The sequence below is a fragment of the Pezoporus flaviventris genome, unplaced genomic scaffold, assembly GCF_033815535.1.
Source record: "Pezoporus flaviventris isolate CSIRO_AGI_PZ_B2104156 unplaced genomic scaffold, CSIRO_AGI_Pfla_v1 ptg000066l, whole genome shotgun sequence".
NCBI classification, from domain to species: Eukaryota; Metazoa; Chordata; class Aves; order Psittaciformes; family Psittacidae; genus Pezoporus; species Pezoporus flaviventris.
This window is the reverse complement of record NW_026892614.1, coordinates 22,271,919-22,295,456: the sequence shown is the minus strand read 5'-3', so window position 1 is coordinate 22,295,456 and position 23,538 is coordinate 22,271,919. Positions and strand designations below refer to the sequence as shown.

The window sequence follows — 23,538 nt, the reverse complement described above, 5'->3', positions numbered from 1 at the left end:
CCACAATTTGTTCCTTTGTTTATTGCCCTACACTCACCCAAGCACCAGCAGTTTCAGCGACCACCATTCAGTGACACCAGGAGGAGCCCCCTGACACACCAGGTCCCTCCCAAATATTCATGCCTGGCGGCTCTCGCAAGCCAGGTTTCGCTCACGCGTTTGGGGCATTATTTTAGAAGAAAACGCTTTTCAAAGCCGGCTCGGACGCGCCCAGACCCAGGCCCAAGCCGACGCCCTCCGCCACTGGCGGGGAGGCCTGAGGGAGAAAAGAGGGGGCGGGACCCGTCTCGGGAGCGGGGCCACGGCGGCCCCGCCCGGCGGAGCTGTTCAGGGCGGCGGGTACTGAGCGCCGCCGCTCCGCAGCCGGGCGGGGTAGGCGCCTCCCCGCGCCGCGCTCGCGGGTGCCGGCGGGGGGAGCATCTCCCGCCGCTCCCGCTCTCTCCTGCGCGCCGCCGCCGCCTGGGGCCATGGCGGCGCTGGTGCTGGTGCTGCTGGCGGCGCTGGCCGGGCGGGCCGTGCTGCCAGGCGGGTGGTGCGCGGCGCCTCTGGCCGACCTGCGCTCGCAGATCTCGGGCGTGGAGTCGCTACTGGAGGAGTTTCGCCGGCAGCTGCAGCAGGAGGAGCCGGGACCACCAGCTGCGACGGCAGCAGGCGGCGGGGAGGTGTGCGGAGGCAGTAGCAGCTTTTCCGCCAGGCCCGACTCGATCATCCGCACCAAGGACTCCATCGCGGCCGGCGCCACCTTCCTGCGGGCCCCCGCCGGCGCGACGGGATGGCGGCAGTGCCTGGACGCCTGCTGCGCCGAGCCGCGCTGCACTCTGGCGGTGGTGCAGGAGCCCCCCCGGCCGCGGGGGACAGCGGCGGACCTGGGCTGCTACCTCTTCAACTGCACGCACCGAGGTCGCCCTGTCTGCCGCTTCGCCCCGCACCGCGGCTACAGCACCTACAGCCGCCGCCCCGCCGGCCTCGCCCCGCTGCCGGGTAAGGGATGGCTTCGCACCGGGGGGTGGCCGCGCAGGGCCCGAGAAGCGGCGGCCTCACGGCGGGGGGGGAAATGGCGGCCGGCAGCCCTCGGCACGCGGGGAGGGCAGGACCGGCGGCAGGGCCCGCTCTCCGCCGCCATTTGGTGCCCCCACGTAGTGGGAGAGGAGGGAAAACCTCTCGCGGGAGGAGAGGACGGGGAGCGCCGGCGGGACCCCTCCCTGAGGCGTCCCAGATGTTCCTGGAGTGCGAGTTGGGAAGAAGCCGGCCCTGCTACCGCTGACTCTTAGAGCCGTCGTGGTGCCGGTGGGCCTGCGGCTGGGAGCCGGCTGGTGGGACCAGCATGTTCACGGGCCCCGCACCTCCGACCGGGTGTTGGCGGCTGCGGGGTCCTGAGGGTGTTGGGCACCCTGGAAAGCGCGAAGTGCTGGGGCCGATTACGCCGCACCTGGCGCATAGCTTGAGAGCAAGCACAGGGCCGCCTTCCCGGGGGTGCTGTCCAAACGTTGTCAGCTAAGCGGTTACTCGTTCGCTTAATTCAGATTTTTTTCCTGCTTAAGAACTTGGGAGTTAGACTGAAGAAGACAAGGATGTAGCTGTATATAAGTATATATATCTATACTTAAACAGGGGAGATTTAGGTTAGATGTAAGGAAGAAGTTCTTTACTGTGAGGGTGGTGAGGCACTGGAACAGGTTGCCCAAGAAGTTGTGAATGCTCCATCCGTAGCAGTGTTCAAAGCCAGGCTGAACAGAGCCTTTGGCAACTGTCTTGTCTAGTGTGAGGTGTCCCTGCCCATGGCAGGGGGATTGAAACCAGATGATCTTAAGGTCCTTTCCAACCCTAACTATTCTGTGATTCTATGATTCTGATATTGCACCAGTAGTCCGGAGGCAGCATGGAGACTGTATACCGCATCTGGAATCTGGGCAACATCCAAAGCAGCAGTTTGTTCAACACTGAGGTGTATTTGAGAGCAGTGTAATCCAGAGCAGGCAGCTGTAAAGAAAAATAAGTCTGAGTTTCTAAATATGGAGTCTGATTCCTAGCATCCACTCCAAAGAACTTACTCTCACTCTCGAAGCTCCTGTTGTTAAACAGTTGCACCTTAATTCAGTTTGTCTTAATTTCATTATCTTCTGTTGATGGTACTTCCCTAAATGTACTCTTACTGAAGTAAATTACTCACTGCATGAAGAAAACCTAATGGTGGCGTGAATGGACACTGTGGCGCCTGCTGTTGCTGTTCCCTTGGCAGGAGAGACCTCAGGTCTGAGGTCCGCTGGCCTTTGCGTATTTTATGAGAATGCCAATGGGGATCTCTTGGAAATAAGAGAGAGCAGGAGTTCTCTTTCTACAAGAAGTTACAAAGCCTACATACTTTTTGGAAAGTTCATTGACAGATGAACTAGACAGCTATAGGGAGGACCTTGAGCAGTGAAGATGAGGCAAGCTTAAGGTATCAGAAAACCCCAAGATATGATTTTGACATTTTCAACAGGCAAAGTATTAGTTCCACAACATTATTTATATATCAAGTTTTGGGTAAGTGTTTTATAACCCTGTATGAACTTGTAAGACAGAAGGTTTAAGGCTAGATTTTAAATCAAAGTCACAGAGAATTAGGCTTCTTTGAAAACCTTTCAGAGTACCTTCAAATGTCCATCATTTTGAGCTACCTTAATTCCATTAAAACCTGGCCCTAATGTAGAGTGTAGTGTCACAAAATATAGATAATATTATTGTTCAAATGTTACTTGACCTATTAGAAATCTTGAATTTCTTGAGTTTTTAAATTCAGGAATTCTTTAATGCCTTGCCTTTTTGGCAGCTTTTGTAACTTTCAGCACTGGGCTCACAAGACAATTTCAGTTCCTAATCTGCAAATTGTTCTGTATCCTGTTAAGTTTATTTAAGAGTCTGCCTTGTGGGTGATGGTGGTATTGGAAACGGAATTATGACTTCTTAATGCAATTATACTGGAGACAAAGCAAAGCCACAAAGGAGAATGAACTGTTATGCAAACATCTGTCAGCTGTGACATAAGCCAGGAGAGATAGAATTAAGATTGAATTATTTTGCTGTCTGATGTTATGTTACTGCTGTATTCTTGAATTACATTGAAAAATTAATCTGGACAACCGTGCATCATCACAGGACGATGAAGGCACACCTCCCTTATGTCGCCCCATGATTGAATTTAGGAAATTTAGGAAAGAGCTTTTAATTTCAGGATTTTCTTTTACAAGAGGATCACATTTTACCTGGGTTTTGTTTCATTTTGTTTGTTTTTTTGTCAGAGTACTGTGGTGTTGAGCCTGCTGCTGTTTTCTTTTTGATAATGCCAAACCAATCCATAAATGTGGTGTCCTCATAATTCTGAAACACTTCTGAGCATTAGTATACAGTGATCTCTAGGGTGTTGTGGTTTCATTTATGTTAAGGATCTCCAGTAAATGAAAAATGATTGCATATTTAATTAGTAACAGATCTGTATTTGTCAGATCAAGTGTATATCTGTATACTTCCAGAGCAGGCAGTGATGGGATCAATTTGTGAGACTGACCATTTCACTGTAAATCTAAGTCCTTCTCACCCAGTTTGTGATGGTTTGGCTGTGGATTTACTCTGCAATTCCAGGCAGTTTGTGCTGTGTTAACAGTGAAACCCCATATGCCTATAGTGAAGGAAGAGGAAATGGGGTTTGCCTTTGTTAGGCATATTTTTAAATTTTTGACATAGAAAGAAAGAGGACTTGAGTGCCTCACCAGAAATGTCTGCCTTCTGTGCTCCTCAGTAGTGGTGAGCAATGGGAGAGTTCAACAGTAAGGTGAACTAGTATCAAAGACATTTAGGAATCAGCAGTGAAATAACCTTTATAACAAAGCCTTCATTCGGAAAACTAGCTGGCAGCTTCGTTACTGGCAGGCAAAGCCTGCATCATGATGGAGGAAGCAGAGTAAGTTAAGCCATTGGCATTCCCCCCAAAGAAAAAAGTGTTGTTCATAAAGTTGCAACTCCTTTTCTAGAAAGCGGACAGCTCCAGCATCTAAGTCTTGATCTGGTAAATCAGTTCCATATTGCTTATTTACATTCAACCTAAACAAAAGTTCAAAACAGAAGTTAAAAGGTGCTTTCTGAGCTTGATTTGTCTGCTATCCTGTGGCTCGTAGTCCTTTATTCCTGTGAGCAGTGATTGTACGTGGCTCTGGAGTATGCCTCCTTGCTTTTTTATGCTGACTTCTTAGCAGCAGATTTGGAGGTGTTTCGCTCACTGAGGGTAATGTATTCCATTGCCTGAAACTTTGCTATGGAAGAAGTGTCTTCAGCTCAATAGACTCTCTCCTCCCATGCCAGTTTTTTCTCTCTCAGGCCAGTTTTTTCTCATCCATAGCAAAGAGCAGGCATAAGTTTCTGTGACCTGCCCAAAATATGAGGTGACATTGCCATTGCAACTCAGACTGTGGAGTATAAAGTTAGTTTGGGAAGAGAATATTTTCACTGCTTAGGGCTTAGGAGAAGTGGGATTGTCTCTTCCCCTGGTGGGCATTGACCGAGTCATTTAAACCAGACAGGGGACATGAAACTCCTTCCAAGGTAAAAGTGGAAGAAGAATGGGCTGTGCTGTTTCAGATCCAGGTCGGTCTCTTTTTGACAGTGATTGGTGAAGTAAATAATGTGAAGACCGTGTGTAACTCATATGTACCAAACAAAAGTTGCCCTGGCACCATAAGGTTGGTGTTTATTAACAATGAGTTTCAGGGTTTTTTGCACCTAAACTTTGCTTTTTAAATGAAGTTGGTTTTGAGAGCTGAGCGCATACAAATTAGGCAAAGCTTCCTGTGCCAGCTGAATGAACAAGAACTGTTTCATACTTTCTATTATTAGCCCCTGTTTTCAGTTATTTGTACGTTTTACTAACTTAAGGCATTTGCCTTGAAGTTTTCTACACCTTTCCTTCTACTGACAAAAACAAGAAATAGAAAGTTTGCTGTTCAGTCTCTGACAAAATATTGCCCCACTGCTCTGTTCCTTCAAGCAAGTTCTTAATACTGGAGAGGAGCATGTGCAAGGGGGAATCCCTGTGCTGATGTGGAAAACACCTTTACTTTCCTGGTGCAGCTCTGCCCACACTGAGTGAAGTTACAGCCTCATGTTCAATAGATTTTTTTCTGAGCTTAACATCAACATCCTTTACAGAATATCCTTTGAGAGGTAAAAGAGCAGAATGCATTCTCACACTTCAGCGGGCCAGGAACATCCCATGCCAGAGAAGGAATGACACCTGAGTAGGTAGCTGCAGAAAGATACAGTCTTGTGGCTAAATTTGTCAAATGCTGACTTGTAGGATGGATTTTATCTCTCTCTCTTCCCTGCATTGCCTGATGGTTGCAGAGCAGATATCTTAAACCACTTCTCACATGCCATATCACTTAATATATCATGAGGTTTGTTAGCCTGATCTGAAAACTTGTAGTCTGATTGGCAAAAGTACTTAGTACTCACAATTTTAATCAATAAGTATTGTACTTTGAATATAGCAAGATGCTACAAATCCTAAATAGTATGAAAATCAAGCTTTGAATGTCTTAAATTCGGCACTTAAAATCAGCAGTCATTTCTGATGTTTTGTAATCAGTATGTACACTGCTTTGCCAGTCAGCTTTTGTTAAATATGTCTTTCACTCCTGTAAACGTGTATTATAAAAAGGTAGCTAAAAGCCTATGAAGTTATGCAGGGTGATGTAAAAGGTGTGCAGTAACTGCCATCTGAATATGTATGTAATTCATATTTAAATCCATTTTCATTTTCAGATTAAAAACTACACTGATGCTAACCGTGCTGTGTGTTGTGTTAGTGAAACACACATGTACATTTTATATAAAGTCACTTGACTTACCCTGATAAATAAAAGAGCTTCTTTTTTTTTATTCTAGAAGAATATGATGAGCCTCCACGGTGCAAGGCAGGACAAGATATTGTGCTGCAGTTGCCTGTCGACTGGGTGCTTCTGGATGGGCGAGAAAGTTCAGATGACCATGGAATTGTGCAGTATGAGTGGACCCTGCTGCAAGGTGACTCATCAGTTGAAATGAAGGTACACGTGCAATCTCACCCATGGCCAGTTACTTGCAGATTGATATGTTCATACTGTTTTAAATGTAGAACTAAAAATATTACTGAAATGGATATGGCGACCAGGCACCAACATTGGGATGAATGTAAAGCTTGAGCACTTATTTCATAGAAGTATAGAGGAACCCAGGTTGGAAGGGACCTCAGAAGATTATCTGGTCCAAGCTTTTGTGGGACAAGGGGCCTAGATGGGATTATTTTACCTGTTCAAGCACATCTTAAAAACCTGCAGTGATGGGGACTGTACCATGATCCTGGGGGGTTTGTTCCAGTGAGTATTTCTAGAGGTTTATACAGTTCATCTGTACATAGGATGGCATGAGACAGGCAGCAGCTAACAAGCAGATGTTAATTACTGCATTTCAGCTCTGCTTTCACCATTGTTTGTGCTCACTGGACTTGGTTTTCAGCTTCTGTGATCCAGTTTAGAGACATCTCAGTAATTCAGTTACTAAAAGTAACAACGAATTTTCACCAACAGTCTTTTGTCAGTGCTTACGGAGAAACTGCAAAAAAATGTGTGATGTAAACCTTGTTATACTATTTTATTACATCCATACAATTTCTGCTTCAATTTGGCTTAATTATTAAAATTAATTAATTAATTAATTAAAATATTAACTTAAAATTAACCATCAGGAGAGGGATTCTCCATCCCACCTTTCTTTGTGAATGTTTTAGGAGCAGTAGAAAAGGAAGGAAAAAATGTCTCAAACCCATAGAGTTTACTCACAGTCTGTTCACAACCCACAGTATTCAGGGCACACTGGGAACTTCACCTAGAGAGGGACATGTAAAGGGGAGTAGGTGTGGACCACAGACTTTACTGTTGCTGAGGTGCTGCTGGTGGTTAGGAAGAGCTGTTCAAAAGCATTAGTTAAGCCAGTGCTGCATGCTTTTGAAAGTTGTGTATTCTGCTGCAAGTTCCACATCTTTGAAAGGGTGACTGCGGTCAGCCAGTTCTGAGTGGCTTGAAGCTGCGCTGCAATTTGAAACTGTCATGTCAGAGACCACTGTGAGTTTCTTCAGCTTCATTTATTATTTTATTGTCTTGAAAGTAAAAGTTCAAAAGGCTTTGATAAGGAGTGTGAACAGAATAATACATAGAAAAGACTTGAACAAAGTCTTTTAAGTATAGTTGCGAGATATTATAGGTGTGATTTTATTTTTTTCTTCATACAGCCTTCATTTTCCGTCTTTAGTGCTTTAGTTGCTATGCTGATGTTACTGGATTTCATGTCATTTATTCTGAGCAAACAATACACGAATCCATAGCTACAAAGAAGAATGGTACTATGTTTAAATAAGATAAAAGGCAGGCATTGTGTTGCACTTACATACCAAAGAATAAATAGAAGGTAGAGGAGGGGGAAGGACTGCTATAAAGAGATCTTAACCACATTGTAGAAGGAAGCCAGTGGAAATTGTTTTTCTATTGTGACTGATTATTGCTTCTTAGATAATTTGCTTCTGAGATTGCTACCCATATGCTGTAGCTGTGCAGCTCTGTGACACTTAGGGGCAGTTATGGGGTGTTTGTTGTTTAGTGCTGATTATATGGAAATTTACTGTCTAGTTTGAGTCAGAGTTTGTAAGAACGCAGGTACTGCTGGGCATTCTTCAGGGCAGGGCAGAGATAAAAAGGAAAGCACAGAGCATGCCTGGAGGAGTGGCACCGTATTCATAAGTCATGAATGCCATTCATAATGGCATTTCTCTGGCTCTGCACTGAGAAGAGAGCTGGACTCCATGACTCATGAGTTTTAAATACTATATTTGCTCTCCCAGCAGTCATGGTAAAGAGCAGCAGGTGCTTTTTAGAGCATATGTATCTCTGTAAAACACTAAAGAATAAAATTCTAAGGGGTCATGTACTCCATCAGGAGGTTATCAACAACATGATCACATAACTGAGTGCATTCACATAAATAGAAAATGAAAGCAATTTCAGTTAGGAAATTCACTTACCAGAAGAGAAAAATGCATTTATCAATACACCCTCATGTAAAGCTGTGTTTAGGACTATTACCATATTTATTGAAAACTGTTCCATTTTAGGTATGAAAAACAACTTTAAATAAGCAATCCAAAGTTCTTTATTGAATTTTCATTTTAATATTAGATGGATATATAGCCCTGTGTGCTTCCTTCGTAAAAACACACTATATGTCCAATAAACTTGAGTGTTTTCTGTAGTTACTGTATGTGTTACTGAATTCACAGACAGCTGGAGTTATTTGTGACTGGTAATTGTCACAAGGTTAAAAAAGGTTCAACATTTGCACTCATTTTATACAAACTTACTTCTAAATGACTGTTATACTGGTAATGCCAGTTTGGTATCTGTTCTAAATTATCATTGTAAAAGTTATTTTATTAATTTATTCAAGATCTAATCCAGTGTAAGTTGTTTCTGTATTTGTATCACATGACTTCCTGAAACCTAATGTTTAGGTCACTCACTATAGGTGAACTTATTTCTGGTTCCGAGCAAAGCATGGACATCCAGTGCTCGGCATGGAAAAATTCAGTTCAGCAATTTGTAAAAGTTGTAAGTGACTACATCAAATGTCATACTGGACAAAGGTGGGCAGTCTTATTCATAAAGCAGTGCTATCAATCACCTTATCATAAATCAATATATAGCAAAAGTAACTTCTTTGGATACATGTATACTGTCTACAGATTAATTTGACAGAGAACAAAATAGTATTTTACTGCATACCTTCTCAAATTGCATTCCCAGTTACTGACAATTCAAGCTAAATCTGTGTTTCCATTTATCATCCAGTGCTCAGGGAACTGAGTGTACAAAGGAAAGTTACATAAATCTTAGGCATGTTTATTTTTACACCTGGATGCAAAAAAAAAAATCAAAACATCACATGTTGATACGCATGCTTGAGTGGGCTGGCTACACTTAAGAGAGGTATTGAATCTGTATGAAAAGCATTATACAGAAATGAGCTCCCTAGTCCTACAAATTTACGGATGGATCCTCTATACCAGTGTGGGTTTTTTTTGCTGTTCTCTTTCATCAGGTACCACAACCAGGAACACTGAAACTGTCTCACATTCAGGAAGGAGCATATATTTTCCAGCTAACTGTGACAGACACCGCAGGTCAGCGGAGCTCTGACAACATCTCTGTGACCGTTCTGCCCATGGTTCATTCTGCAGTAGGTGAGAAAATGACGGGAGCCATTGCCTGTGTGACACCCGCGGTGTGGTATTCAGAGCAAGGGTCTTGATGGGGGCAGAAATCATAGTTCTAGTGTTTTAATAACTAGAAATCCATTTCTAGTGTTTTATTTTGCCCTTATTCATTACATGAGGACATCTCTTTCACCTTTGAATTGCTGTTTCAGAGTTAGGGGCAAGGAAGCATCGCTTGTTTGTTAGAGCAATAATACTTTCAAGCATTTAAATGTTCATCCTTGTATTGCTAATAAGCATGCAGGGTTGGAAAAATGAAATACTGACATATGTATCAGGCACATCGTAACAGTTCATTATATAGTCAGATGGTGCGTGCACCATGACAGGGCTTGTGTTATAGGGAAGACCCAGTTAAAATCAGTTAATAGTATGTGTGAGGCACAGACTCATAAGAATATCGATTTGCATCTGTAGTCTAAAAGATGAGATGGTTTCTTGTTTTCACATATTTAAGCTTTTCTGTTCAATGACTGTTACCAAAGCCTTGTTACTGAGGAAACTGAAGCTGGAATTGACCCATCAGTTTTAAACTCTGAGCTCAAGAATCGTGTAACAAGCGTAAAAGGTAGAAAGTAAAAGATTTCAGTGGCTGCCAATTCTGTAATGATTTCTAATTCTGTTGTAATTAGCAAGTTGGTAATACAGATCTGCCGCTTTGGCATAAAGTAAAAGTTATACAGCATCATCAGTATGTTCAGCTTAGCCAGTGAGAACTTTGCTCTCCACCAGTGCAATATCTCTATGTGAGAGAGTAGTCCCTATGGCAATAAATTTATATTACAAAAAAACAGCTACAAGTATGCTTAATAATGCCTTTATTCCAGTAATGGATGATTGAGTGGTATTCATTAATGTTTAATTCAGCTAAAGCAGCCAGAGAGGTTTTTTGGTTTATTTATTGGCTGCTTGCTGTGGTTGTCTGTGGTGTCTTTTGCATGGAACGCATAGAGAATGGGCTGCAGTTTTTCTTCTCGTTCCCTGAGTACGTTTGCAATTCAGATGCTACTGCTGGAATTAAACCAATGCCCAGTGCCTTAATGCATGCAAGAATTGTGTGATTATTAGTGCCAAAGATCAGGAGACGCATTTTCTAAGCGTGAATTTAGGAGTTTTGAACAGGTGCCTGTGTTCCTGCCATTCTTCCTTTGGCGTTGCACATGTTGGTACATAGCAGGTTAACAACCAAAAGCTGTGACTTCTTTATGCAAATCAATTTGCTATTACATTAACCAAACACTGAATTTGATAATACTCCACAAAGCAATGAACTACACTGCTGTTGGAAAGACAAAGGCACGAATGTAAACACTTGATGATTACAAGGTCAGAATGGGTTTCAGGAAAGGTATTAGTATGCAGATTGAACTGTCCAGGGACCTTCTCCATTTCCAGTGGAATGTAAATATTAAAGCAGGCAGCAATCAGTTCTTTCTGATGAAGATCCCTTGTGAGGCCTTGTGCTTTGTCCTGTTCTGGCATGTGCTGGATTGAAGCCAGTGGATTGCTGATGTAAATAAAGGATGAGCATTCTTTTAGTATTTTAATTAGGCTGCAGAAAACATACCATACAAGATCCCATGTAGTCCCTATGTGTGCATGTAAAATAACATATTGTCAGAAATACAGAATGGGTGTATAGTAGGAATTATATGTTGGAGAGATGCAGTTACAGCCATAGAGATTTCATTCATCTATTTTCAGGACTGTCCTGTGTCTTTTAAGCCTGGGCAGATCTCCTTTTAGCTCAGTCCAGCAGGGTTTAAGGTGCTGTAGGGGTGCTGCACGGGGTCTAAGGTGCAACAGCCTCCAGGTTGAGTATTCCTATAGTAAAGAGATTGCCAGAGTAGTGATGAGGGTGCCAGCTATTAGCTGTATTAGCTTCTATGTCAGTATAGCATCATATAGCTGAGCCTCGCCTTTCTTTAGCTTTCTACCTTCTTCATTGTCCTTCTTGACATAGCATGGTTTTGCTTTTTCCTTGGTGCTGCAGATTTTACTCTTTGACTCAGTATTTACTGCTTGGATTAGTGCTCCATCCCTGCCAGTGTTCAAGGCCAGGTTGGACAGCACCTTGAGCAACCTGGTCTAGTGGGAGGTATCCCTTCCCATGGCACGGGAAGTTGGAACTAGATGATCTTAAGGTTCTTTCAGCCCAGACCAGTCTATGATTCTACTATTCTATTATTTCTGTTTTGGTAATTTGGTAATTGTTTCTCAACAGCCTGTGTCGGGGTTTGCTCTCGTTACCAGTTTATCTGTGATGATGGATGCTGCATTGACATCACATTTGCTTGCGATGGCGTGAGACAGTGTCCTGATGGATCAGATGAAACTTTCTGCCAGAACCGTAAGTGTGCCAGGCCACAGAAGATTGTGAAAGTAACTACAGCCTGAATGACCAAAGGGCAGTGGTGCCCTTTCTGTGGCTTGTATCCCTGAGAGAGGGAGCAGTCAGCTTGCTCCCACCACAGAGCCTTTTGTCGGAAGTAGCACATGGGATGGTTTAATGTGTGGATACAGCAGATGCTCAGAAATTAACTCCCTTTTCTTCAAGGCATACAAAAACTGTTAAAGGTCCCCAAATGGCAGATTTTGTGTTCTCATCGTTTAAAAAAATCAGTCCTTTACTTGCGTAATGATTTTAGAAACAAAGAGCCTGGTCTTGATCTGAAAGGGTGTCTCAGTTATGTACCTTGCTAGAATCTGAAACACTGGAATGTGAGCATGTAGGGGAACCAGTGTTTCATGAGTCATCCTCAATACGTGCCTCTGCTCAGCTAAGTGAACAGAAATCATTAGGGGTGAATTACTTCAATGGATAACCACTATTCCATTGTTATTTCAGTGCCTGGATTTCACTGTAGAGTTCATGGATATACTTTTGTGTAATAGCTGTCAGCAGGCGATTGGTAACTTGCTGTGTATCTACAAGTCACACTTCATCATGTATCTGAACCTGAGGAGGTTGTTTATCCTGCCTCAAGGCCCGTATCAGAAAGTCTCCATCAGAACACTACCATCCCCTTCAACTCTGTACAAAAAGTATGATTTTTGTTTCTGTTCACGTAGTCAGCCCAGGTCGAAAGACAGTGACACATGCAGCTCTTGGCACTACCCAGCAAAGGACTGTAGGACTGCCAGAAACCGCAGATGAAAACTCTGCAGAAATCACCCTGAAAGCCACTGCCAGAAATCAACCTCTTCTCTCAGTGGATGCAGACATGACAAACCAATCGCTTTCTCAGGGACCAAAGAAACAAATCAGTGGATTTGTGCCAGGTAAGAGTTGAAACGAATCAGTTTCAGTAAATCGTTCTCTTTAAAGAAAGAAAACATCTTGCACCTTGAGTTTATTTTAATTGTCTTTTGGTGCCTGGCTAAGAGTAAAAATTTGCAAATGTCACAAATACAGAAGCAGCTTGTAATAAAAGTAGGTATTGCTTTATAATTGTCATGGTTCTTACCCGGTGTGAAAGGAAAGCTGAAATGTAGGAATGCTAGGAAAAGAATAGTCTAAGGAACAAAACATGCAGTGAGCTAAACACAGATTCTGCCACAGGCTCAGCTGTGTAAGCTGATGTATAAAGCTCTTTAAATCTGCAGGGTGAGAGTAACTGCTTTTCTCCTGGTGCTAACCGAAGACTAATATTTTTCTTTCTTCTTCTGAAGTCAGACCTTGACTATTATGGGCACTTTTTCCTGAAGTGTGTCTCCAGGGCAGAAGAAATCTTTCATCACTATAGACAAGTCTTTGGTAAAAAGCAACTCCAAGTCCGCAGTACTCTCTGTAGTGTTTCTCCTCCATATTCTGTTGTGAGTCAGTGTGTAATGATTTAGTAAGGCAGTCACCAGCCCTTGCCTTGCTAAAGCTCCAGAAGCTGCAGTGAAATTGGTGTGTCTTTCAAAATTTCTGCTGGTGAATTAAAATGAGCAGAAATGACAGCTGAATAAAACCGTGTGCAAAGAGCATAATATGATTATGAGACCTCTCACTTTTATTTCTTCATGATTTACACTGATTCTTGCTCCCCAGGACACAGCTGTTTATAAACAGCTTTATTTTCTTGTTACAACAGAGCAGTGCTCAGTGCCCTCTGCTCCTGACTCATGTAAAGAGCACTGCCCTGGTTGGCAATGTGATGTTTCTTCAGATGCTTGTACTGCATCTGTGGAGACCCCAAAAGGAATGAAAACAACATTCTTAAAGGATTGGGCTGCCTCAGTGAATATGTAGGAACTGATAGTGAAATTCTCTCCCAAATGTTGCCCCCTCTTCTGGCAGTGTAGATGACCTCTGTGCTCCTTATTGGAATGACTTAAAATTCTGCTTCTTGCTCACATAGTCCCATGTGACACCTAATACAGGGCCACCCAAACTAAATATGAAATTGCCAAAGGGCATTGCAAGCTCCAATGGAAAGTCAACTGCTAAGCAGGTCTCAAAAGCCACTGGGCTTGTGAATCCAGAAGTAAAACCAGAACTGAGGTCACCAACTTTTGCAACCTATAATCAGAAGTTATAACTGGAAATGCACGCAAAAGCATGGCACTTCTGCACAGTCCTTTTCTGTGTTTACCCATCGTAGTGACTTACTTGCACCAGTCTTGCTCTCAAGGCTTGTGCACAGCAGTAGACAGTAAAAGAAAAAAAATTATAAAACTAAAATGAATGTAATGGGGCAGCAGTGATCAGTGAACTGCCAGCAGCTGCTCTAACCTTTTTCTGTTTTAGACAGAGGATTTTCAGCTGACCATGTCTGGGGTTTAATCCTTGGGGGTTTAATGTTGCTCTTTTGACAAGGCTTATCTGGAATTTAGTTTCAGTTAAATGATACTTAAGGATTTCCTTGTAGAATAGAAGGACCCAAGAGCCCAGTACTTTTAACCAGAAAAGCAGCAAACAGCTCAGTAAGTTTTTAAGTTACCTACAGACCAGTTCCAAAGGAGGTGCATGTGGTGGGACATGAAGGGGTGCTAGGTAGCAGGGTCCAAAGCCCAGCTGCCAAAATCTGACGCAGACACTTAAGCTCCACAGGAATCGCAGGCTGTGTGTGAATGATTCCCAGAGGTCCAAAGAGGTTCAAGTCCTGCTCCACTGGCAAGCATCACAGTCTTTATGGATTTGAGGAGACAGGCATCTAACCTTTTCCTAAAACCCCACCCAGATCTCTCCATTACTGCCATCTCAAGGAGGTTACAGACCAAATCTAATAATTAGGTGCTACAAAAATGAGACATGGAAACACTGGAACAGTGCCATGAAGCCTGTCTGGAAAAGTGTTTAGGAGGGCAGTAATTGCTAGATAAGTTTTTGAGGAGAAGCAAGCAGCAGTGAATAGCCTCAGAAGTTCAGCAATTCCACTGGCAAAAATCCTGTTCTGGAGTGGTCTCCTGAGACAGTGGCACCTGCTGCTGGTGCCAACGCAGAGCCTATGCCTCCAGGTCACACTGTAAAGGTCTTTGTTAGACCAAGATGATAATCTTGCTTGTTGGCCTAGAGTTGACCTTGCATGCATCCAGATACCTTTCTCCAAAGAAGCTCTCAAGCCCTGCTGCATGTTCCAGCACTGCTTCACTTGTAAATTAATATAACAAAAATAACAGTTGCAGCAAAGCACATTGGAGTGAGCAATGGGCTGGCTTTTAGCAGCAACAGCCAGTGTAGCAAACATGGTCAATGCAGACAGGTTCAGTTCACAAGTGAGATTTGCACTCCCCAGCATAGCCAACTCAAGCGTATAAATCACTGTAACAGCTTTGCATTCCCCTGGCACAGGGTCTCTGCCTCTCCCCAGCTGCCCATGCCAGCTGATGTGCAGTGCCACTCAGGGCTGGACAGCGTTTGACTGAGCGCCCAAGTCACCGTCATGGCTTTGCTGCAGAGGCATCAACAGCAGTAGCAATAACCTAGATCTCTGATTTAGGGTAGCTGGAAAAGGCTATAAATTGCAGTTTCCTAGGCATGGACTAGAAAATGAAGAGAAAGCGAAAATAAAATGAAACCCACATAACATGTTTAATGTCAGGCTCCTAAACCTGTTTGGGGAAATCTGTCTTTGTTTTCTACTTGGTAACGGGTAAGATGTTGAGTAGTATTGTGAGGATGGAGGCACGGACCCAGGAGTAGAGTGCAGGCTGGATCGTTTATTGAAAAGATTACATGATATTTATATGCTTCCAAGCAATTAGCCAAGCACATCTGTGTTTGCCTTGCAGTTACATCAGGTGAAAGTTCTATCTGATTTTCTTATTGACATCCTCTTTCCAGTTCCGACATCCTTGTTCCTTGCCAGTTCCAGCATCTTCCAAGTACCAGTCAGGGACAGGTCACTCTTAATTGCCAGCTGTAGTTCTTCCTTCTCATGGTCACTCTTAATTGCCAGCTGTAGTTTCTCCTTCCCGTGGTCTCTGACAGCTTTGATACATTCCAGCCCCCACACAGTATTGACTCTGATAGCCCCTTCAGTCCTATTGACTCTGATAGCCCCTCCAGTCCTCTAAGAACAGCCACAAGTCATAACAAGACCCTTTAAGCTTCACTGAAAGGATTCTGTTATTCTTCAACCCTTCCACAATTTTCCTGCTAAGCTTCTCTCTACATTCAGATTTGTCTGCCAGATGTCTTTACAAGCAGTTGACTTAAATATTCCCTTTACTCAAATAGCAAGGAACCAAGTTTATAAAACAGGCATTCAGATCTAGCTGAGGCCTACAGAGTGGAGCAGCTATAAGAAGAGACGAGGCCTTTTGGGTACTTTCATAATAAAGACAAATATTCATTTAACTTTATTTAGGGAAGACAGGAGCAGAAAACAGCTGCTGATTTCAGTCTCAGTACATTCAGGTTATTTTGCACAGCTCTGATACCATAGAGGTACCTTAAATCCAGTACAATTTACACTTAGCATTTCCTTAAGTCCCCTTTACATGGCAGAACGACTTGAAGAGCCAGATGAGAGCAGGGGCTGTGGCTTGTTACAACGGCGTTTCCTAACACGTGAAGTTAGTGCACCCCTAGCCATAATGGCAGGGCAGTGCAGGCAGAGCCTGGGAGGCTGCATTGTGCCTTACACTGGGGACATCTGCACTAACCTCGTGCCAATATAAGTGAAACAATTTAAGCTTTAAGTAAGTCACATGTATTTGCTGCTGCCATTTGACAGGGGTGTGCCCTGCAGCCCTTTGGAGCTGGTGGTGGTGGGTGGGAGATACCAGTGGTATCGAGCTAATTCACTCGAACACTTCTTTAACACCCACCAGTAGGTGTAAACCCAATTACAACGTTTCACATTCATAGTTTACAGATCTTGTAGCATAGTGTGTTTCCACTGGCACTGTCTCAGTTGCGAGGGCTGCCAGCAAATGCATCACAGCACAAAGTGCCCTTCAATGTTTATGTTATTAATAAAAATCAAATACAGTCATTACATTTAAAAACATGGGTGTAGTTCTTTTTGTGAGGGTGTTGGTGGATTAAGCTGTCAGTCTTGCACAAAGCAACCCCATAGTCATAGGTGTAGGACTTCAGTGGGAGGGGAGGAGGACGGAGTCCCAGCTGAGTTACTCTATTTTTCCAAAGCAAAACTGCAGCTGCCTGCACTCCCAACATGAATGTTTCTTGGCAGCAAAGTATGATTTATCTATTCCTGTGTAGTTACAATGCTCTGCAATATCTTCGTACTACACAAAGCGGAAGAGACTCTAAGCCATCCTCTTTGAAATGTTCACTGCATGTATTCTGATGTCTTGCAAGTACTTAAGTTGATTTGGCGATTAAGGTGATTTGTGTAACCAGCCTATGCTTTACAAGTTTCAAGGGTAGAGGTCAACATAATTTGAAATGGCCTCATTTTCAACTATATGTGACTTCTTCAGTGATGTTTTAGCTCAGATTGGTCTATCCCCCATTATGGAAGTTTGGAAAGTGGAAAATGATCACAGAATCACAGAATCCTAACGGTTCGAAGGGACCTCAAAAGATCATCTAGTCCAACCCTCCTGCAAGAGCAGGGTAACCTAGAGTACATCACACAGGAACTTGTCCAACGTAGAAGACTCCACAACCCCCCTGGGCAACCTGTTCCAGGGCTCTGTCACTCTCACAGTAAAGAAATTTTTCCTGATGTTCACATGGAACCTCCTATGCTCCAGTTTGCACCCATAGCCCCTTGTCCTATCACTGGACATCACTGAAAAAAACCTAGCTCCATCATCCTGACACTCACCCTTTACATATTTGTAAACATCGATGAGGTCACCCCTCAGTCTCCTCCAAGCTAAAGAGTCCCAGCTCCCTCAGCCTCTCCTCATAAGAGAGATGTTCCATTCCCTTAATCATCTCTGTAGCTCTGCCCTGGACTCTTTCAAGCAATTCCCTGCCCTTCTTGAACTGTGGGGCCCAGAACTGGACACAGTATTCCAGATGCGGCCTCACCAAGGCAGAGTAGAGGGGGAGGAGAACCTCTCTTGACCTACTAACCACACCCTTTCTAATGCACCCTAGGATGCCATTGGCCTTCTTGGCCACAAGGGCACATTCTGGCTCATTGTCATCCTCCTATCCACCAGGATCCCCAGGTCCCTTTCCCCTTCACTACTGTCCAGCAGGTCAGCCCCCAACCTGTACTGGTACATGGGGTTGTTCTTCCCCAGATGCAAGACTCTACACTTGCCCGTGTTGAATTTCATCAAGTTCCTCTCCGCCCAACTCTCCAGCCTGTCCAGGTCTCGGTGAATGACAGCACAGCCCTCTGGTGTGTCAGCCACTCCTCCCAGTTTAGTATCATCAGCAAACTTGCTGAGGGTACATTCAGTTCCCTCATCCAGGTCGTTGATGAAAATATTAAACAGCGCTGGTCCCAGCACCGACCCCTGAGGGACTCCACCAGTCACAGACCTCCAGCTAGATTCTGCCCCATTGACCACAACTCTCTGCCTTCTTCCTTCCAACCAGTTCTTGATCCACCTCACTACCTGATCATCAAGCCCACATAGCTTGTCTATGAGGATGCTGTGGGAGACAGTATCAAATGCCTTACTGAAATCAAGAAAAAACACATCTACCGCTGTACCATCATCCATCCACCTAGTTACTTGCTCATAGAAGGCTATAAGGTTGGTCAAACATGACTTCCCCTTGGTAAAGCCATGTTGGCTGCTCTTAATGACCCCCTCATCCTTGATATGCCTAGAGATGGTGTCAAGAATAAGTTGTTCCATCACCTTTCCAGGGATGGAGGTAAGGCTGACTGGTCTATAATTACCCGGGTCCTAAATGATCCCACGGTTTGCCATGCAAAGCTGAATTAACATTTTAGCTTCAATTTCACATTATTTCAAAATTCAAGTTATGCAATCAGAGTCAGAAGTCCTTAAACTATGGGGGGGGGGGGGGAGGTCCCCCAAAATTTAAGCACTTTCACATTATTCAATTCTAGTGTCCTGTGGATAAGACTTCCTGAGTCACTGAACTGCAATATGCATTTATCCTGCTTGACTTTGTGCAGATAACAGTTCCTCAGGGAGAAGAACAGATGATAAAAATGGGAATGGCGTAATGGTGCCAAAGAGAGACCAGCTTGGAGGTAATCGTCCAGTCCCAGAAACAGGTAAGAATGACCATGTGAATTCATACTGAATTATGTTAGTTTTTCAGCCAGGTGCTGGAGATGCAGATACTATAGTCGGTAATTGAATAACATACCTCCATATTCTGAACTGTTCCTAACATACCAGATCAGACAGTTCAGTTTCACAGCAAGAGTTGCTCCAAATATTAGCAGCTAAGTGATAGATTGGCTGTATTTTTAAAGGGAAAAAAAAAATCATCATTTCTCTACCAATTTCTCACTGTATCCTTGTAGGTGCTGTGTTACCCTTAGCCTTAGGCTTGGCCATCACCGCTTTACTGCTGCTTATGGTTGCTTGCAGACTGCGTTTAGTGAGACAGAAGCTGAAAAAAGCTCGGCCCATTACATCTGAAGAGTCTGATTACCTCATTAATGGGATGTATCTCTAAACATGGGATTTAGGTCAGTTGTTCTCTCCCCTTTCTCCTCTGTCCATGAACCTCTGCCTCTATAAAAAAGGACCAAAACTTTTAGTTGAGTTTCAAGTATAGAAGAAGCCTGTGAGATGAGGAACATTTTATTCCCCTTCAGTGATAAATAAGAAACTGGGTAGGTGGCCATGCTCAGAGAAACAGAAGCATTCAGGATCCTGGAAATAGCCCCAGTTGGCTCTTGAGTAGAAGACACTGCAAGCTGGGGACTCCCCAAAGGGGATGAAGGGTGCCCTTGCCTTGTCAGGGTCCTGGCCATGGCAGAGCAGGCCCCAGGGCCAGGGCACCAGCACAGCCCCAGCCCAGCAGCCCCAGCCATGCCGGCCAAGGCACAGAAGGAAGCCTGTGCTGCCCTGCTCTGCCAGTGCTGCTGCCGCTGTGCTCCACCCTGGGGACCGGGACCCTCCAGACCAATGTGTTATTCACTGTCCAGCAGAGACTGATTTGTGTACCTTCCACCTGATGCACCGGGAGTATTGTCATTAAAGAATTCATCTTGGTTTGTTAATTAAAAGCAATCGCTACCGAAGCACCAGCTTTTGTAATGAAATTTGGGATATAAGGAACAAAGCATCTTTTTTTCATCAGTAGTTTAAACCTCTGTGCAGCTGACAGAGCCATGCTTACTAAATGCTAAAATGAAAAAACACAAGTCATTGGCAGATGAGCTTGGACTTACCAGTACCCGACAGCAGTTATGTGCAATCCCAGAGCCGTGTCTCTCCCTGGAGCTCAGGGCTTGCTCAGCCTCTTCCACGCCTGGCTCGGCACCCTTCATGACATGGGAGAACAGCACGCAGCGGCTTTTACCTGTGACACCGGAGTGTAGGATTCCTCCTGGTTATTCCATAACTCCCTGCAAAGCTTGGAAGCTTCGGTGACCTGCCCTCACCCCAGCAAAATTTTCATAGAATTAGGAGCAAGTAATTGATATACGTGAGTGAACTTCAGATGTGTTAACAGTAAAACGTGTACAGTACATGTTATATATACATTTATATATACACACCGTGCTGTCTGTCTTGTTTGACTGTCCAAGGATGCCACATTCATCATGGGTCCCAATAAAACCAGAGTCAAATGAGGCATGCATCTTTTTGTATGTCGTCTTTTGTACTTCAGTACCTTCAAGTCAGCGAGAATATTGCCATGGTATACAGATAGTTCTTCAAGTTGCTCAGTCTTGATTACTTCATGTAAAATAGCTCTAATAAACCTATTTTATTCTTATATTTCTTTCATTGTCTTTATTTTCAGCTACCAGCTAAATTTTGTGCTACAAGACCATAGCATGAGAGCAGACAGAAGTACATCTCTTCTTTCTGTGAAACAACCTTAAAAGAAGCTGCAGCATGTATGATGTTGCAGAGATACGTATGAGTTATTGAGATGTTCTGTTTTAGGAATACTGAGAAGAACAGGGCATCTACCTCCATGACCTGTCTCTTGAGTAGTACTTGAGCTGAGTGACAGCAGTGGCAGAGCTGGTGTGCTAACCACCCAGGGAATCCAGTTGCTGTGCTCCTTGCTCAGAGCCCTTCTGCCACATTAGGCAAAGTCTGGTTGTACTTCAGCATTACATTAGGTGCAGGAGACTTTCTGCTGATGCTGCCTGTTTCTAACTTGCAGAGCATGGCCTCTCTTCAATCCTAGCCTACAGCAGGCATGGCAAATAGCACAAGATCCAAAAGATTACGTTTTAAATACAGCCTCCTAGGAAGCACGCACTGCTCAGCTGGTTGGGATGTTGTTTCCCATCATTGAAATTTGAGGTTTTGGTTAAATATCTAATTCTACTTCATCATCTTATGATAGCAGCAAGAAAAGTAGTCTTTTCTCACTGTCCCTGTAGTGCTCCTATTACTAAAACCCTAGCCTGCAGCCAGCAGGAGAACAAAAGGTTTGGTTGTGTTCTGGGCAGGATCACAGCGAGATACTACATGGAGCATAAGCCAGCCAGTACAGCCATGCTGCAAGAAGCTGCTCAGCTTTCTAGTCACTTTACCCAACAGCATGTTGGCTGTGTTGTTATGCTGCTGCAAGGGGAATCAACCTTTGTGGGTTTTGCATATGACACAGTCAAGGATAAATATGTTCAAGCAGAGCTGGAGCCAGAGCAGCAGCCAAGTGTATCACAGGAGTCCAGCTGTCACTATGTTATAGTTGCCACAGTCTTCGCAGGGACTTTTTTCCAGGAGAGGAGATGGTGACAGTTGCTGCTGTGCAGACCACCCACCTGAGGCTCGTGGCCTCTCATGTACCTGCACACACCACAGCTGGACTGAAATGAAAAAGAAGTTTGCACCTTTCCAGAAAGCCTGGGCATCATCAGCTACATGAAGAGCAAGACAAAGGTAGCATAACAACAGATGGGCTTGGCAGGCTCCTGCAGTTCATACACAGTGGTCTTAATAACGTGGGTTTTCAATTCTGGGCCGCTCATTACAGGAAAGACACTGAGGTGCTGGAGTGCATCCAGAGAAGGGCAACAAAGTTGGTGAAGGGCCTGAAGCACAAGTCTTACAAGGAACTGCTGAGGGAACAGGGGTTGTTTGATCTGGAGAAAAAAAGGCTCAGGTGGACCTAAACACTCATGTACCTATCCACAGATCAGGGAATCTGCTCAGCCCACTTATTTTTACTGCCAACATGCTTTAGATAGATGAGCAGGGAATACTGATTGCTCTGGTAGCCCTTACCTGTGGATACTGCTCCTCTGTGTATTAGGAGAGGTCATTACAGTTTGTTTTGTCAGTGTTATTTTAATAGTGACCAAGATCAAGATATATTTTGGTGAGATCACTTTTTGTATTTTTATTTGTTTTGCCCTTCAGACCAATTTACGTACATTTAAGGGTACAAATTATTTCAGAGCAACAAGCAGTGCTTACCTGAGTTTAATCCATAATTAGAAGTCAGTTTTTTTTCTGTAATGGGGGTTGCTTGCTGCCCACTTTTGCAGGGGATCCTAGCCTCAACATCACTGCTGTAGTCTTCCCATAGAACTGCGGGATTATAGTAGGGACAGTTCCAAAAGCACATTTGCAAAACAAAACAGCTGAAATAGGTCAGTGTGATGCTCCATTTGCTGTTTAAATCCTAGATAAAGCGCTAGAGTTTCAATCCCAAGCTCCACAGAGTGAGTCAGGGGCAGGAACCAAAGGCAACACAAACATGCCGCCCCAAAACAAAGCGAGAGCCTCTCAACTAAGCCCCAGCAGAATTTACTGCCACACATCACTGAGGTCTATGCTTGCTGCTCTCATGAGCATCAGGGGTTGGGGGTTTTGGCTTAAGCTAAAAGAGTAAAAGCAAAGGGAAAAGCTAGAAAAGATTCAGAGAGGTAATAAACATGTAGTAATTAGTGCAAAAGAAAAGAGCCCATGAAACAATCAGCTCGACCCAGGTAAGGAAAGGAAAACATGCTGTAAACAGGGAATATCTGGGGGGGTAGGAAGTGCAGAACTAACTTTGCTATATATTTTTCAACTAACAGGTACTTAAAACAAGTAAGCGAGAATGTAAGGCTCATCTGTACTACAACAGAGATGCTTGCTGAGCGCTGTGCTCTGCGCTGGAGCTCTGAAACACAAGGAGAAGCCGAGAAGGAGTGAATCAGCACAAGAAGCCAGCTCAGAAACAAGTTTTTAAAGACACCTGCTGGAATGTTAATGTTTCATTTGTCAGGCATACTAAACTACTCATGAATCAAATATACTACTCATATAAACTACTCATAAATCAATCAAAAGCACCTTTTGAGCAGGCTGAGAAGAAACAGACGAGGCAGAAAGTTTCAGTGCTGTGGAGGACTAAGAGTCACAGCTGATGCCACAATGGCATCAGTTGCTTGGCCAGCCCAAATGTTTAATCCTGTTTTAAAGAGGGCAGAGCAAGAAAGTTTAGCATAGTTCTTCACAACTACCAGGTCCTAATGCACAAAACAGATGGATTTGAGATATCTACATTCGAAACAGATAACTGGACAACACAGATATAGAGGGAGCGGGGAACTTGAATGGGTGCGGGACTGGAAAAGTCTTCAAAGTAGGCAGTCTCAAATTTCCACTGCACTATGGGGAGGCATCTATGAAGTCTAATTCCATTCACAACAGATGACTTTCCTGAGGCTGCCTCTATA

At 43.9% G+C, this 23,538-nt stretch overlaps 1 protein-coding gene across 2 annotated transcripts; it reads left to right on the top strand.

Annotated features, from left to right (window-relative positions):
• The first annotated feature begins 361 nt into the window (after nt 1-361).
• On the top strand, nt 362-20,627 carry LRP11 (LDL receptor related protein 11). 2 transcript variants are annotated; one of them, XM_061471526.1, is made up of 7 exons: nt 363-981; nt 5,920-6,080; nt 9,160-9,301; nt 11,559-11,684; nt 12,407-12,616; nt 18,844-18,945; nt 19,201-20,627. In XM_061471526.1, the coding sequence occupies exons 1-7, from the start codon at nt 468-470 to the stop codon at nt 19,353-19,355; spliced, it is 1,410 nt and encodes a 469-aa protein (XP_061327510.1). In that variant the 5' UTR covers nt 363-467; the 3' UTR covers nt 19,356-20,627. The 2 variants fall into 2 exon arrangements, with proteins under 2 accessions (XP_061327509.1, XP_061327510.1); XM_061471525.1 differs by lacking the exons at nt 18,844-18,945; nt 19,201-20,627 and adding an exon at nt 13,007-13,314 and having other exon boundaries at nt 362-981.
• Nucleotides 20,628-23,538: the final 2,911 nt, after the last annotated feature.

Bases quoted from the DNA above. Each gene is read 5' to 3' on its own strand.
- LRP11 (XM_061471526.1), top strand. From the start codon at position 468: ATGGCGGCGCTGGTGCTGGTGCTGCTGGCGGCGCTGGCCGGGCGGGCC. The intron at 9,302-11,558 runs GTGAGAAAATGA...GTTTCTCAACAG, and splicing joins CATGGTTCATTCTGCAGTAG to CCTGTGTCGGGGTTTGCTCT. The intron at 12,617-18,843 runs GTAAGAGTTGAA...GACTTTGTGCAG, and splicing joins AATCAGTGGATTTGTGCCAG to ATAACAGTTCCTCAGGGAGA.